The sequence below is a fragment of the Sipha flava genome, unplaced genomic scaffold (genome assembly GCF_003268045.1).
Source record: "Sipha flava isolate LNK unplaced genomic scaffold, YSA_version1 0_pilon_pilon, whole genome shotgun sequence".
Lineage (NCBI taxonomy): Eukaryota > Metazoa > Arthropoda > Insecta > Hemiptera > Aphididae > Sipha > Sipha flava.
The window spans coordinates 2650812-2667649 of record NW_020271713.1 but is presented as its reverse complement, the minus strand read 5'-3'; the positions used below and the strand labels follow the sequence as shown (position 1 = coordinate 2667649).

General features: G+C 29.6%; 2 protein-coding genes across 3 annotated transcripts; one reads left to right on the top strand and one right to left on the bottom strand.

The window, feature by feature from the left end:
* Positions 1-24: 24 nt before the first annotated feature.
* LOC112693977 lies at positions 25-5478 on the bottom strand. Its single transcript, XM_025569274.1, has 9 exons — positions 5277-5478; positions 3725-3939; positions 3503-3651; positions 3063-3405; positions 1872-2088; positions 1628-1795; positions 1321-1555; positions 1076-1256; positions 25-622 (listed from the first exon to the last, which is right to left on the bottom strand). The coding sequence occupies exons 1-9, from the start codon at positions 5344-5346 to the stop codon at positions 83-85; spliced, it is 2118 nt and encodes a 705-aa protein (XP_025425059.1). The 5' UTR covers positions 5347-5478; the 3' UTR covers positions 25-82.
* Positions 5479-7150: 1672 nt separating this feature from the next.
* LOC112679993 lies at positions 7151-16194 on the top strand. 2 transcript variants are annotated; one of them, XM_025550963.1, is made up of 12 exons: positions 7151-7555; positions 12920-13056; positions 13151-13536; positions 13619-13810; positions 13885-14100; positions 14163-14418; positions 14480-14732; positions 14800-14965; positions 15044-15216; positions 15277-15436; positions 15575-15758; positions 15841-16194. In XM_025550963.1, exons 2-12 carry the CDS (start codon positions 12939-12941, stop codon positions 16122-16124), a joined length of 2388 nt encoding a protein of 795 aa, XP_025406748.1. In that variant the 5' UTR covers positions 7151-7555; positions 12920-12938; the 3' UTR covers positions 16125-16194. The 2 variants fall into 2 exon arrangements, with proteins under 2 accessions (XP_025406748.1, XP_025406079.1); XM_025550294.1 differs by lacking the exon at positions 7151-7555 and adding an exon at positions 12619-12769.
* Positions 16195-16838: the final 644 nt, after the last annotated feature.

Sequence of the window (16838 nt, the reverse complement as noted above, 5' to 3'; positions counted from 1 at the left end):
TTATAATAAATTGTATAAAAAATGATTTTAAAAATAATAAAATAAACGCTAAAACTGATAGAACTGATAGCAAGTTCTGATATTATTTATGTTTGTGTGACTTCTTTTTTGATTTATGTTTGTGTTTCTTGTGCTTGCTATGTTTTTTTTTAAGACTCGACTCTTTGCTAAATGATTCAGGTTTTTCCACCCATTCATCTTCAGAAGATGTATTTTCTATCTTCTTAATATTAACAGAGTTCATTTTTGAGATTTTTCTAGATTCAGGTTTTAATGGACCATACAAATTATTGATATTATCAATTTCATTTATGGTAACTTTATTTTCATTCCCATTTTCATTTTTTTTATGAGATGTATCAAATAAATCGTCAAAATTAAGGTTAGCAAAAATTCCTTTAGGAGGAATAATATTTAAAGGAGTAGAACTTGGAACATTCAATTCTTTGACTTCTGTCTTGACTGATAATGTTTCGTTTGAACAAGTATTTTCAATGGGATCCATTGATATTTTTTCACTTTTGTCATCATTTACTGTATCTTCATCACTATCATCCAAAAATATATCTTTAAAAAAATCAACACTCGGTTTCTGACATTCTACGACATCATTAGTAGTTTCCTGAAAGCATACATATATTTTAGAATTATTTAATATTCCAACTATAAGATCATAAAGCGATTCAAATTATTTTTATACAACATGACCCTCCTATTCATTCTTCTTAGTAAAACAATTTAATTTTGATGTTAAACAAAAAAAATATTTAGTTGTAAATCATTTAATTGATCAGTACAGTGACACTTTAGATTACAAATTATTTTTTAAATATATTTCACATAAACATAGTTTCAAAGAAAAACCTGTTTTATAAAAGAATAATAATAATTTGCAACCCATATCGTAATGTTGCTATTTAACACATGAATGTATATCAAAACCAGTATTAAAATGAAGGAAATTTTTTATCCAAATTACATAATAATGCGGTAAATTATGTAAGGATGTAAGAGTATAATTATGAAGATAGTAAAATAGTATATAATACTGTAATAATGCAAAATTTGAACCTACCATCACATTTTCTTGTAATTCAAATTGTTTTTCATGATCAGGAATCACATTATTAACAGTCAACGGTAAATTATTTAGAATTGAATTTTCATCATTAGGCGCAGGTTCATGTGATGCAAATTCTAAAGAACTAAATAGACTACACTCTCCATGTTTTTTTCCATCATTCGTATAGTTGATCCTAAAAATACATAATTATTAATTACATGAAAATAATTTATCTAATTAAACATTAAATTAATTACATTGATTGTTTTGGCACAGGAACATTAAATCTTTTACAAAGTAATTTATCAGGAATCCAAGGTTCAACTTTTCTGGTCCAAAACCCATACATTTTTTTGTCAGCATATTCCTTAAGTTTTTGTAATGCTGGATCAGTAGTTCTAATAACTGGTTTCAAAGCATTTGTTGAATCATCAGGTAACACAGCTCTGGTAAATCGATCAGATATTATATCTGATAGTAAACAAGGTTCTTCTATATGTAAAAAAAGAAAAAATGAAATTCAAATGATTTTAAATTAATTGTTATATATCTACTAAAATTTACCTTTTTTAATAAGCTGTATTACTGGTGGTGGTGCTTGAGGTTTTTTTATTTCTCGTTGTCTTGTGTTCACATTAAGATTTGAAACGATAGTAGAATTAGTAGATTGACTGTAAAAATCAGGAGGACATTGACCCAATATCCGTTCAAACATTCCTTTGGGACGCCACTCTAATTAAATTAATTTAAAATTAAAAATATTTACATGTTCAGTGTTATGCAAAATAAACTATTAAAATATGTGTACCAGGTGGAATTTCCATAGGAGGTGGAAGTTTTTGAAACAAACTGTTTTTTATTTGATCTTCAACAAATCCATCAATACATTCAGAACTTAAATGATTAGACTTGGATTTATTTTTAGATTTTTTAGATTTATCTTCTAGAGTGAAATCATAATTTGTCATATCTTCAGTAGCATAAATATCATCATCATCATCTTCATAAGCTCCTACTCCAAAAGCCTAAATAAAGATAAATTTTTATTTTTTTAAATTACAAAAGTATTAACACTAAAATTGATAACCAACGTAGTAATATTATCTATATAATATTACATATTACATAAAAATAGATTTCCGTCTGTTTGTCTTTTATGCATTCCTAAACAACTGGAATAATTGCAATGAAGTTTGGTACAGAGATATATTAAACCTATGAGCTAAGTTAAAAAGCAATAGGCCCAACCCCAGGAGGTGCTCAATCAGACATTTTGAGATTTACAATAAAAATTTTTGTTTATAGATGGTGTTTATTAATTTCAATAATAATAATTAGTGCGAAAGAAATTATTATCCTTGAATTTATCATTATTATTTTTTATTAGTTTCTGTGGCACGTGTGTTTTGTTTTTTTAATTTCTGGTGCATCTCACCTTTGCAACGACTATCAACAAAGTACAAGGACAATTGCTACAAGTGTGTGAACTACTGAATTTGAAAAATCCATGCTTTTCACATGAACAGCTGTAAGTGGCATGCTCAAATGTCTGAAAACCTTCTAATTTATTTGTGTACACACCAAAAGGAAGAAAAAAAATATTGTGTATCCAAATATACTTCAATAAATACCATTCAATTGAATACTTGAATTGTCAGACTTTTCTTGATATAACGAATAAAATTACATAATAATAAACTAAACTGTATATCGTAGTAAAATTATTACACAGTATATTTTAACTATCTAAATGTATACTGCTAGAATAATCACAGGTAACAAATTTAACACAAAATTTAAAACAAATATGAAGTAGGATTTTTCACGAGCTATATAGTGCACGGGTTCAGCTAGTAATCCTATATAATAGGGATTTTTCTAAAAAACTTAAAAATACCTCAAATAATTTTCTTATTTAAATTTTAAATAAATAAGATGAATAAAGATAATAATAATGGAGTACAAAATTCTAAGAACATATGTATATAAATAATATTACCTGTCCATGAATAGATTTTCCTCCAACAGTCAGTTTACTATATTTATCAGTAGATTTTCCTGAAGTATTAGTTGTCTTAAGACCTTCATAACCCAGTCCAAAAGTATCAACTTTTGGTTTAATTGCCACTGATTCATACTCATAAGGAGAAACTTTAATGTTTCCTAATAACTCGTTGACTTCATCATCATCATCATCATACTTAGTTTTTGTATTAAATCTCATTCCAACATTTTCTAATTCTTTTTTAACTCTCAATTTTTCTTGCTGTGTGAGTTGAGGACCAACTCCTTGACCAGGTCTCCAACCCATACTTTTCAGCAATTCAACGCCCCATGTATCTCTTAATAAAACAATTTAATAGTTATTAAGTATTATATTTTTGATAAAAACTTATAATATATTTATAATAATATTTAAAAAAATGTTATTTTTTTTACTTAATTGGTTTTAAAATGTCTCCAAGTACAGGCTTTCCAGGAATAGGTCCAGTATTAATCATAGGAAGTTGACGTTTTCTTGACGAATTATCACTATATTCTGCTTTTATTTTTAAACTTGCAGAATCAACTCCCAAGTCTCTTTTATCCTAAGAAATGTTAGTTAAAATATTAAATAATGTTGTATAGTATAGATTAAGTAAATATTTTAAATTTATATACTTCTTCATCCATAAAATCGTAAGCATTTTGAGCTCTAGGTGTATATTTTGAAGCCCTAGATGATTTAAATGTGCTTGGTGTCCATCCTTCTAAAGAACCAACTGTATTATAAAATCCAGCAGAAAATCCCCCTGTAAAAGCTCCATGAAATCGTCTTCTTCCATTTTCATCTTTCACAAACTGTTGTTCTGCATCTTTTCTTTTAACAATCTCATCTATAAAAGAAAGAGTAAATAAAACTATCAAATATTTTTGATAATAACTTATAATTATTATCACATTACAAAAATACATAATATTGTATAGGTACTATGTTATATAATTCTAACATTCAAATATTAAATTTAAGTATACATACTTAAAATTAAATTACTATAAGAATTTGTATAGCCAAAAAGATTTCTAAAAAGATTTTAATTTGTACTTATATTTAATTAAAAATAGTATGAGAATGAAAGATATTAATTTCATTGATATGACATTATTAAATTATGACTTGTAAAGATATTTTTTTTTTTTTTTAGTTGAATTTTTAATATACTATAATATAATTTATATTTTAAATAATAAAATGATTTTTAATTGTATAAATGTATAATTAAGTAACTATTCATTTTTAATTTAATGATAAAAATATCTGATAATTTAATTAATTTAAAATTAAATAAAAAAATAAATAATAATAATAAAATAAAAGATTTTAACAACTACCTAGAGATATTTATGACAATTTTACTAGTAAAAATGTATTTCTAATATTAATGCTGTAGAAGTACAATAATAAATAAATTAAATTAAACTAATAATAACTAAGTTATTTTCAATGAATAAAAACATATTAAATTTAATAGTTGAAAATCTAAATACATAATATGATTAAACATTTTTAAAATGCCAAGATTAACAATACATTTTAAACTTTTATATTATCATATAAACAGAAAAGAAAATATTTAAAAATATAATCAAAGTAAATATAACACTTGTAAAATGTAATAGTAAACCATGTAAGTAAGCTAACAATTTTTAATTCCTCTTCTTCTTCGCCTTTCTTCCAACTATTTGGGATCTGCCAACCTTGTCCAACACCTCCACTCATCTTGATTTTCTATATCCCCTACGCACACACCATTAGTCTTCATATAGTTTTAAATTGTATCCAACCATCTCATTTTTAGTTTTACTCTTCCTCTTTTCCTTTCCACGTTCATTTTCATAACCACTCTAAATGCTTTTGTTTCATCTCCCCTCATCAAATGCCAAACTAACAATTTTTAATAACCATCTAAAATAACGAAAAAAAAAATTATTCTATATTTTCTTTGAATTTTTATAGTACATTTGTAGTAAATTAACGATTATCAATTTATAACAAAAAAAATTTAAATTAGTTTTATAAAAATTAACAACAAAATGATTTACTATAATAAAGAATGAAATGTCTTTGTACATAACTAATATATTAAATATCGAGTTTTTCCAAATAATGTCCAGAATTGTTTTCAAAATAAGAAAATAACTGAAATATACATTATTCAACGTTATAACTTACCTTCTTGAATGGGATCCAACAACTTCCCGTGAATAATATATTCATCATCGTCGTCGTCATCTGAAGACATGATTAATTTGACAATCCCGGATCAAACAGTTTCTTATAAATACATTCGTTATTTAATTTTAACACTTCTAACGTTAAAGAAAGTCACGAACTCGACGGTCACTCCGCCAAATGATAAGGCCAAATGATGATATTAGATAACAACAACGTAAACAATCGGCACAAGCATACATATTGAACGACAAAATGAGCGGGTTATTTGAAACCACGATTTAAGTTTTAATACTCTAATATTATTATCTGAGAGCGTGTTTGAAACTTAGATCACACGATCATAACACGAAGAGCTAGATCTAAAAGACAAAGGCAAATAAATGGAAGAAAAATGATCTTATAATTATCATAAGTCAAAATCTACTCGTAATTGGTCTTTGTTAATAAAATCTATAGCTATAAAATAATAAATTCTCTAACATAGGTATGTTTGAATAGGTTTTTTTACATTTTTCGTTTTCGCTGGAGCTTTTACCATTTCTTTGTAGAAACTTAAAATATTTAATCATTAATAGTAATAGATCATTAATCTAGAAATTATGACTAGATTAATTAATCTGTAATTAGAATATATACTTAATTAAAAATACCTAATTTAGGTAAGTTATACTTCCCGTGTTCAAACTGCTTGGATCTGATATTAATTATATCTTAATTGTATCATATAAATCAATTATTTTAAAAAGTAATAAGCATTTCAGAATTAATATTGTACCTACCTAAGAATGTCTACCTAAAATCGATAATAACCAGTATGTCACTTTTTACAAAGATCTTAAGAGGACATCACACCCGCATGTGTTGTCTCTGTCTAACATACGTACAACATAGAAAATTCGCGTTCATTGATTCAAATGTGGTGATGTTAGCTTTAATATTAGAGTACCTAAACTAGCCAATAATCAAACTTTAAGAGAAGAACATTATTTGTGTTTTGTTGGTCGGTTTTCCCAATATTTTAATTTTTAAGCGCGTTATGAGTATGTAAAATATAACAGTTAAAAAAACATCATAACTCACTAAAAAATTAAAATAATGGAAAAAACCGACCAACAGAACACAAATAACGTTCTTCCCTTAAAGTTTGATTATAGGTCAGTTTACTGTAATATTGAAATTAACTTCGCTACATTTGAACTAATGAACGCAAACTTACTACGTTGTACGTATATCAGACGGAGACAATACATGCGGGTGTGGCGTCCTATTAAACTAAAATAAAATTTCGTATCTATTAGGAGTCTAGCTGAAATAATTTAATCTACAAATAATAGGTGCCTAGATATAATTATACATGTGTTATTTTTAGAATTTTTATCATTGCACGAGTTTAATGTTAATCGAAACGAAGTGAACAATAATATATATATATATATATATTGTAACGATGCCTTTCTTTTTACAAAATTCTATTCGTACTTCCAAAATCTGTAATTATATTTACGTAGAACAACGTGTCTGGTGATGAAAACTATCGCGTCTACAACAGCGGTAGGTAATGAATATCTAGCATACGTTAGTAGCGAGTACACTTAAGTATTGAAACCAATAACAGCGGTAGGGGGCGGGTGGTCGTGCACGCATTTACCACCACGCGTGCGTTGTATCGTAACGAGAAAAACGCTCAACTCGACCGCGCATGAAAATGACTGGTTGTACAAATATAAACAACCAATGCGCCCGTACGGCGTGTACACAATATTGTTACGACGTAACGCATTTTTATTTATTTTTAATTCGTAGCGCGTAACGCATACTCAACGCGTGTGGTAAGCAGCGTTAGTAACCCCACGCATATGAGTAATACAACGATTCGGGCCGGAGTGTGCCGGAGCGCATCGCGTGCTCCGTTTTCTGTTGCGGATTTTTGCGCGTACGTACTGCCGATAGAACTTATTACGGTGCGTGGTGAACGGACGTGGAAACGAGTCGCGATACGTTTGTTGGACCGTTGCGATCAATGTTCGCGTTCGCGTTTCCGGACCGGCACAGGTGAAGCCTGACGACGGGGCCTGTCGTACGCGCGATTTTTCTTACCGGCCCGCGCGCCCACGAATAACAAACCGTTTGTCGCGCCTATTGACCCGGAGTTGTTGACGGCGGACACGTTCTGCGCTGCGTGTCGCAGCGATTGTTTAATCTTTCGGCCGTACCGCGAGAACACCGATTGTACGGTACATGCTTCTCGTGTAAGTGTTCGTGATTCCGATTAATAGGTACGTTGCACACGCTTTCACACCAGGGACTGAGACCGGACCGAAAAGGACCGGTTACGGAACCTATAACCAGGGCCCCTACACCGAATGGTTGTCCGGGCCCTTTATAAAACTTCCAAAAATACACTCTATTATTCATATATATATATAACAATTTTAGGAATAATATTTATTTTTTCATTATACCGATTCAAATTCAAGATTCATAAACATTTCAAAATGAATAACGTCTATTATACTTTTTAATTACAATATTATTTAAATTAAAAAAAAAATAAAAAAAAACAAGTATATTTTAATTTATATTTAATATATTTTTTTCAAGTTAAAATTTTATTTTGCGGGCTTTGAGCTCAGCGAACTCAGCAATGATATCGTCAAAATTGATTGTCGAAGCCAATCCGTTCATTTATAGGTAATCATTGGTTAATCCGCATTTTGAACTATCAAAATAACTAAATATATATATTTATAATATCATTTTACAATATTATTTAATATAAAATAAGTATTTCTACTGAAATTTGAAAAATTACAAATAAATTTCAACGGGCCCACGGGCCCTTAAAATAGCCGAGCCCCTGTACTCAAGGTCCATCAGCCCCCCCCCCTTATGGAGGCCCTACCTATAACCTTGTGTGAATTAGACTACCGAAAATAACCGTAACCCGATAGAAAACCCTTATGAAAAAAAAAAAAAAACTATGAAAAACAGGTTTTTTCGTGTTTTTTCGGTTTTCAAATAGATAAGTAGACGTAAATTACTGTATTAGAAACTAAATGGTGACTACGTAATGTTATTTTCGGCCGCGTCGTCCGTATGTCGGGGACCTTAACAGCCTTCGACGACGGTCAACGATAATATGAACTACACGAACGTAAAAACCCGTGTATATTGTTATTATTATGGTGGGTATCGACTACGCGTGGCAAACCATCGAACATTGGCCGCGACAAACGGATACCGCGTTGCCGGGCGAGCGAACTCAAAAGTTGCCGCGTGACGAGCCAAAATGCGTCGGTTTGCGGGCACGCGGCAAAGGAGTTTCAGTTGATTGCTCGCGAGCAGTTGGGACGGTTTTGTCGTTAAAACTCGTTCGCGACATGACGGATAGTGAAAAGTGTCTTGTTTCAATTCGGATCGCTCGGGCGAACAGCTGCCACGCTCTAATAAAAGTTGATACTTAAATATGGTTCTCGCGGCAAATGTCTGGTTTGCCGCGGACGAACATGGCGCGCGCGTAGTCGATACCCATCTTTACATTAATATTATTATTGATATTGTAATAATGTATGTTACATGATGACGTCGATAATAGAAAATAATTTCTACGAATAAAGGTCGATTCACACTATACGGAACGTCAACGTCACGTCACGTCAAAATATGTTGTCATCTATAAATACGACAGTGTTTACATTGACCGGCACCGTCACGTACCGTCAAAGGCACGGAACGTCAACGTTTATCGAAAACTTTTGTTTGACGCGCCGGTGCCTGTTCGTTCTTGTCCGTTAGAATGGTGTGAATGCATGAACGTTCCATCCACGTCAAATATTTATTTATTTAGCGTTGTTTGAGCACGTCACATATATTACCTATTATAATATTATTATATTATAATTATTATACATTTTAATCTAATTCGTAATATCTAATTATGAATGATGAAGTTTTAATTGAAGAAGTTTTTGCTAAATTTTTGCATAATTAAGTTATAATATAATAAATTAAATTTTCATTAAAAATAACTAGATGTACGATTAAAAGACACTGAGCAGTGAACAAGTTTATCACGTCGCGTCGGTAATATTCCCGTGGCGTTTCTACGTTTTGACGTTTGGGTGTGAACGGCTGATATGTTTGACGTGACATGCAGGTCTGTGACGTGATGTTGACGTTTCGTATAGGGTGAATCATCGACCTTTATAGTCGGTAACAGATTTTGTCGAGAATAAAATGGTTATTTTTATTTTACAAAAACAATGATGGGTTTTTTAAATGTTTAATATATACAAATTATACGCTACACGGTACACACCACACGTATTATTGATTCGGTTTTGTATAATATAAAAAATCTCTGTTGATAAATAGAAATAATTTAAATATGATATTAGTTACTCCATTATATACCGATCTATAATTTAATCTGTAATTTTTTTCTGAAAAAAAAGACTTATCTAGGTACCTAATTTGAGTTCTACATTATAACCTTAAGCTATACTCTTACAAAAAAATATAAACAAAATATGCCATTAACCTTTAAGTATAACCTTTAACAGTAGCTACCTAAATTAGTGTAACATGTACACAGTGTCAGATTACCCATTAGGCGGAGTAGGCGCCCGCCTTAGGGCCTCACTCATTTAAGGGGCCCTGTGAAAACGGAAAATTATTTTTTTTTTCTATTTAATAATAGCTGTATTCTATTTACGAATTTACGGGACAAAAGTCATTATGAATTATAATATATATTAAGTTGTATGTGTTATATGCAGTAATAATAATGAAATTATTTGGAAAAAAATAGAAATAATAAAATAATTGATTAATTTTTCTTGCTAATATAAAAATTTAATAAACATGATTATATTCATTAATAATAGTTGGTTATTTTTAAAGCTGTTAATTTTAATTATTGAATAGTAATGTTATAGATGTACATAAAAAATAATTTTGTAGGACCCAAAATTTTAATTGCCTAGGAGCCCACAAATGTTTAATCCGGCACTGCATGTACTGTATATATGTATTAACATTTTTTGTTTGAAAAAAAATACACCAAAATAAAGACTAGAAACCGATCATAACCGGAACCTAAATTTTGAACTTTATGAAATCCCGAAATTTAACCTAAACCCCTAAAAAAATATTTAAAAGACCCGAACCCTAACCGGAACCGTTATAATCATAAAGGTCTCAGTCCCCGTTTCAAACTTCGTTATGCGCACTTGACTATTAGCGTCGAAGAACACCGTGATTTTACCGCCCTGAAGTAGACACGCGTTGTACATATTTACATCGACATACATGCGCGCAGTGCCGGATTAAAAATCTGTGGGCCCCTAGGCAACTAAAATTTTGAGCCTTACAAAATTATTTTTTACGTACATCTTTAACATTACTATCCAATAATTAAAATAAGTAGCTTTAATAATAATTAACTATTATTAATAAATAAAATCATGTTTATTGAATTTTTTTTATTTGCAAGAAAAATGAATGAATTATTATATAATTTCTATTTTTTTCAAACTAATTTTATTATTATTACTGCATTTAACACCTACAACTTAATATATATTATTAGGGCTCGGAAGTTGATGACCTTAAAAACATTAAAAAATGACATAAAAAAAGATGCAAATATGACATAAAAATGACAAAAAATGTCCTTAAAAAATAACCTAAATAATTACAAATATTTGTTTTAAATTAATAAAAATACATTTTTTTTAAATATTTTATTTTATTTTATTATAACATTCCATATAAATTTATCAAAACTTACAAATTACTCAAAATATGACATAAAAATGACAACAAATGTCCTTAAAATATGAAATGAAAAAATGATAAAAATTTGTTTTATAAATTTATCAAAGCTTAAAAATTACTTAAAAATCAAAATCATTGCATTGTATGTTTATATCGTATTTGGTGTTATCATAAGTAAATAAATGACGATTATGTGTTTATAAATATTTATATTTGGAAAAATTTCTCTCCACGTCCACTGAAGTGATTGAGAGACGCAGACGAGCATTAACCGAAGTTTTAATTTTCACCATTTCGAAAATATTACGAAAAAATAATAAAATTTAGATATAATAGGTATTATTCACTATAACAGTGGTGGCCAAACTTTTTTTTCCTCGGGCCATAAAAAATAACTTTTTTTTATCGCGGGCCATAAAAAAATGCATTCTAAATTTTTTTTTACGTAAATGCAAAATATTACAGTTATACAAATAAGTGCTGTAATATAGAAGACTTTCGCGGGCCAGATATTAAATGATGGCGGGCCGGAGTTGGCCCGCGGGCCGTAGTTTGGCCACCACTGCACTATAACATGACAATGAAGCGACGAGATAATATCCGGATACTAATCGAATATTAGGAAAAAATAATAAAATGTAAGTACAATACTATTCATCACAACACGATAACGACGAATGTAATCGACGAGATTGAATCGGACAAGTCTTAAATTATTTGCATAATGGTCGATAAGAAACAATAAAAAATGAACTAGTGTGAAAGCAGTAAAAATGACTAAAAATGTTGAAAAATTATCCAAAGATGTCAAAAAATGACTTGGAAAGTAACGAACTCCAAAAACTGCATAATAAAAATTAGTTATTTGGATTCACATACTAATGAAACACATTTGTGGCCTGGATAGCATCTTCTAAAAAGTTCGAAAAAAAAAATGCAAAATGCATTAACTTCCGAGCCCTATATATTATATTTCATAATGACTTTTGTCCCGTAAATTCGTAAATAAACTACAGGTATTATTAATTAAAAATAAATATAGTTTTCCGTTTTCACAGGTCACCTAAAATGAGTGAGGTCCTAAGGCGGGCGTCTCTACTCTGCCTAATAAGTAATCCGGCACTGCGTGCGCGCGTGTATTTCTATCTTATATTATCGATTTATCAGTAACTAATTCGTATTCGGTACATAAGCGTGCGGTTCTCGGGTTGTCCCGTTCAATAGAGGTAAACAGATTTTTGTATGCCCATCGAGTGGTTTCTATCCGACAAATATTATAACACACGAATACATATTATTCATTTAAATGTATTCACCTCCATACGCAATAACATTGTTATGGTCTTCAACGTTCTAATGCGTTGTAATTATGGTTTGTCTGAAAACGAAAACTCACCGTAAAAGGGTTAAATGTTTTTACCAATTTGTTGTTGCTTAGTGATAGACTATCACCCTCTCTTATTCTCTTGCTTTCCCTGACCCTCTCTACCGCTCGCCGACAACTAGCTTACGATTGTATTGAAAACATAAGAACGTACGGTCTGTTATCATCGAGACAGCTGCACAAAACAATAATGGTTTGACGATAACGTTATCTTCTTATTGTTTAATCGTTTGCGATAAAAGAAACAAAAGATTTGAACGAAAAAAAAAAAAAAATTACAATATTATTGAACACCAACATGTAGTAGTTGTCGGTACGAGGGTTGATGGTTAGTTACTTCTTGCATTAATTTCTTATGATCATTACCAAAAAGCAGCCGCCACCGTGGCGGTTGATGTATTATAAGCTTCATAAGACAATTATTTCTTTATGTGTAATAATTTTACTTCGTAACAAATAATTACATGTATTGATATAGCGGTGTTGACTGAATTAAAATGGTCACCGTCAACAACAACAATAGCGGCAGCAGCAATTCAACACAGCTAATAGAAACTGTGTCCATTGATTATGAAGACTTCAACGATACATTCTTAACCTGCGCCACTTGTCTATGTGAGAACTAGTGTACCGACTATATTTTATTTTTTTTTTCAGTATTGAATTACTGAATAGCTTTAAGAATATTGACCTGTTTGTTGTTTCATAGGCATTTATGATGGTGCGGAACGTGCTCCAAAACTTTTACCATGTTCACATACTGTGTGCGTACACTGTTTGACAAGGATTGTAGCTGCAGCTAACAATCGACGCACAACACTAGATACATCTTTAAACATTAGTCGGGGCAGTGGTAGTAGTAATATTACACAATCTCAACAACAACAGGATTCTCAGACCGCTCAGCAACCGCGACAAACCTTTAGATGTCCAATTTGTAGGGAGCTCATAGTGGTACCTAATAATGGTGGAGTTGCAGCTCTCCCACCATCATTTCTAGTCAATCAGTTACTTGATTTGATATCAACTCATAGGCGGCGTACTTTAATACCAACATGTTGTGGTGGAGGTCTGATGTCATCACACATGAATCAGGTATTATGACTAACTATTTATTCATAAACTATTGGTATGACTAATGACATTATTCATTTACTTTATTTTTTGTATTATTTAGGAATTGCTTTATTGTGAGCCATGTGATCAAGTGTTTTGTTCAATATGCACCAAACATGAATTAGTACCTAGTGGAGAGAATCTGATTTCATCAAAATCTCCACCATTAGTGCATACAATCATACCTGTATCAGTAGCTATGAAACGTACATCTGAAATTATGTTATATAAAGCTAATGAATGTGTAGCCAAAGTAAGTGTAAATTAGGTATATTTATATTTTTTTTTTTACATATTTTGTTATTATAAAATGTAATAAAATTATAGTTGAATTGTTCGAGGGATGGAGTACATACTGAACTAGAACGTTTGGATACAGCTCGTAACGAATGTTTTGCTATTTTAGACGAGTCGTTTAGTGATCTTATGAATATCATAGAAAATCGTAAACTTCAACTGCAACAGCAAATACATAAAGCATGTGATGCAAAAAATAGAATCTTAAGTCAGCAACTTGCAGCTATTGAAATTGAAAAAACCAAAGTATTATATTATTTAGTAATTTTTATTAATTGTTAATTTTTTTTTTTATATATCTAATCTAGGTTATGGATGAATGTGGTAATGTTCATCAGTTATTGGATGTACATTCTATTAATCAACGCATTCAAATTTTAAACAAACGTTTGGAACAGTCTACTAGTGGTATTGATGAACCTCGTGAAAATGGTTTTATTGCACTGGATTTAGAATTAACAGAAATTAAAAATGTATTAAAAAATGCAATTGGACAAATGGGTCGTGTACGCACAACAACTACTTGCCCTAGCCATTGTACTCTAGAAGTTCTTAAATCAAACGGTAGTTTTATAGAATGAAATTATTCAGCGGATGTATTTATTAATTGTAAAACTATTTTTAGGGGAAAATTTAGTGATATCTCGTTTAGTTGATACTAGGATCGCTGTTTTAACCGCTGTAGATTATGATGGAAATCAACGTACTCTAGGTGGTGATCCAGTAACTGTAAAATTAATTGGTCCCTTAGAAGATGCCCAAAATGAGAGGGTTGAAAGTCATTTAGGACATCAACAAAAAGAAAATGATAATGTACGTGTTATTGATCATAAAAATGGCAAATATACTATCCGTTTATGTCTGTCTACTTGTGGCAGGTATGTAAATATAAACTTATAAAAATTAGTTCTATTTAATTAATCTGATTTATTTTACTGTTTGCAGATATCGACTTAATGTTTGTGTATTAGGTAGACCAGTTCCATTTAATGGTAGTAATGGACGTATTGAATTTTCTGTGACTAAAAACATCGATCCTATTTGTCAATATAATAGAGGACCTACAGTGCAACAACCAGCTGCTATTGCTGTAGACCAAAATACTTCTAGAGTGAGCAAATTAATAAAATATTTCAAATTCCCTAATAAATACTGGTTGTTCATGACAATAAAATTTTCATTATTTTAGGTTTATGTATTAGATACAGGAAATTGTCGAATAAGAGTACTTGATACTAACCTAAATTATATATGTGATATCCAAAATATTGAAGCTATGCGTAGTCGTTCTTCAACAGGCATTGGTTTATTGAGTGATGAAACATTGGTTACAGTAAATTGGCGAACAAATACAGCAACTCAGTAATCATTTCAAAATATATAAATAATTTATTTTATCAATATAAAACAATTTATTTTCAGAATGACATTAAATGGTGAAACTATTAAAACATGGACACATTCAAGTATGATAGAACCAATGTGTGTTGTTGTTGACAGAATGTATGATCATGTTTTGATAGGAGATTCTTCATATAATATACATGTATTTAAAGCTACTACTGCTCAACATCTATTCACAGTGAGATTTTAAACTATACATATTTATATTTCTTTATAGAAAATTTGATTTTCTAAAAGTTAAGCAATTTCCAATAAATACTTTTAAGTAATGTAATTTTATCATATAAATATATATTCTGTTCTTTCTTTTAAAAAGATAAATAATAACAAAACTGATGGAAAATCTGCTGAATTTGTCGGTTCATTTATGGCAATTGGGCCCAATTCACAGATCATAGTTATTTCTAGTACGCTAACAATTGGATGTCGCTATTTAGATATATATTCATGCAAAGGTACTTATGAGCGATCTATCACTGTTGTAATTACAGCAGACAAATGTAAGTTTTACATAACAGAATTATTAACTATTTTAAAAGATGTTCTTAATATTTAGTAATATGAATTCATAATTATTTTTAGCTCTTCAATCTTATAGTTCACTGGCTACTTGTAATAATTTTATTTTGGCTACAAGACGCTACTACAATTCGTACGTTATAGATTTAATTGATATGGAAACTGAAAAATTAATAAATACTGTGGATTCTAATTCTTGTAAATTGCGTCGTCCAGCCGGTATAGTTTCGTTTACTGAACTTCAAGATTCTTCTGCTGATGATACACAGCTCTCCCAATGTTCATCGTATTACTTATTAGTGACTGATGTCGCTGCTGATAGCGTAAATAAGTATCAATATTTTTAACTATTATTAAATAAATATTGCCTATCTACTTAAATATTTACTTAAACTATAGTTAAAGAACCAATGTTTATGTTGTATTTTTTTTTTTTTTTATATATATATATATTTTATATTTTATTCATTTTGTGTTCTAAGAAAATAAGTATTTAGATATTACCATAAATTTTGAATTTATCATAGAAATCTGTCTGGGCTTTAACATATAAAATTTTCAAAGCTGATGATAAACTGGAAATATTCAGTTAAACGTTTACTTTCATTTCATATATTAAATTATTTCTTTTTTTTCTTTTTTTGACTAATTTTATTAACAGAATGATAAAATAAAAATGTTTAGTATGAAAACATATTTTTAAAACATTATTATAAATTGATGAGATTATTAATGAGTTGATACTGGATCTTATATCTTAATAATAATCTGATTATATGAGTTATTAAATAAATGGTAATTTGAAGTAAATTAAAAATTTAAGAACTAAATTAATTAATTAAATTCATAAACATTTGAATCTCAAAATATTTTTTTCTGGTATTTAAATACTGCAGAATTTGGTGTAGACAAACTCAAATTAGATGTGTTCAAGAGTGATCAGTTTAAAATAGTATGATTTTGATGATTATAGATGTATAGTGGAGTAAATATTAAACTCAAGACAGATTTATGCTAAATTTAGAAAGTAGGCAACAAAATGCTTTGGCTCTAAATCACTA

Bases quoted from the DNA above. Each gene is read 5' to 3' on its own strand.
- LOC112693977 (XM_025569274.1), bottom strand. From the start codon at position 5,346: ATGTCTTCAGATGACGACGACGATGATGAATATATTATTCACGGGAAG. The intron at 2,089-3,062 runs GTAATATTATTT...ATCTTTATTTAG, and splicing joins GAAAATCTATTCATGGACAG to GCTTTTGGAGTAGGAGCTTA. The intron at 1,556-1,627 runs GTAAATTTTAGT...TTTTACATATAG, and splicing joins AATACAGCTTATTAAAAAAG to AAGAACCTTGTTTACTATCA.
- LOC112679993 (XM_025550963.1), top strand. From the start codon at position 12,939: ATGGTCACCGTCAACAACAACAATAGCGGCAGCAGCAATTCAACACAG. The intron at 14,419-14,479 runs GTAGTTTTATAG...AACTATTTTTAG, and splicing joins AGAAGTTCTTAAATCAAACG to GGGAAAATTTAGTGATATCT. The intron at 15,437-15,574 runs GTGAGATTTTAA...TCTTTTAAAAAG, and splicing joins CTGCTCAACATCTATTCACA to ATAAATAATAACAAAACTGA.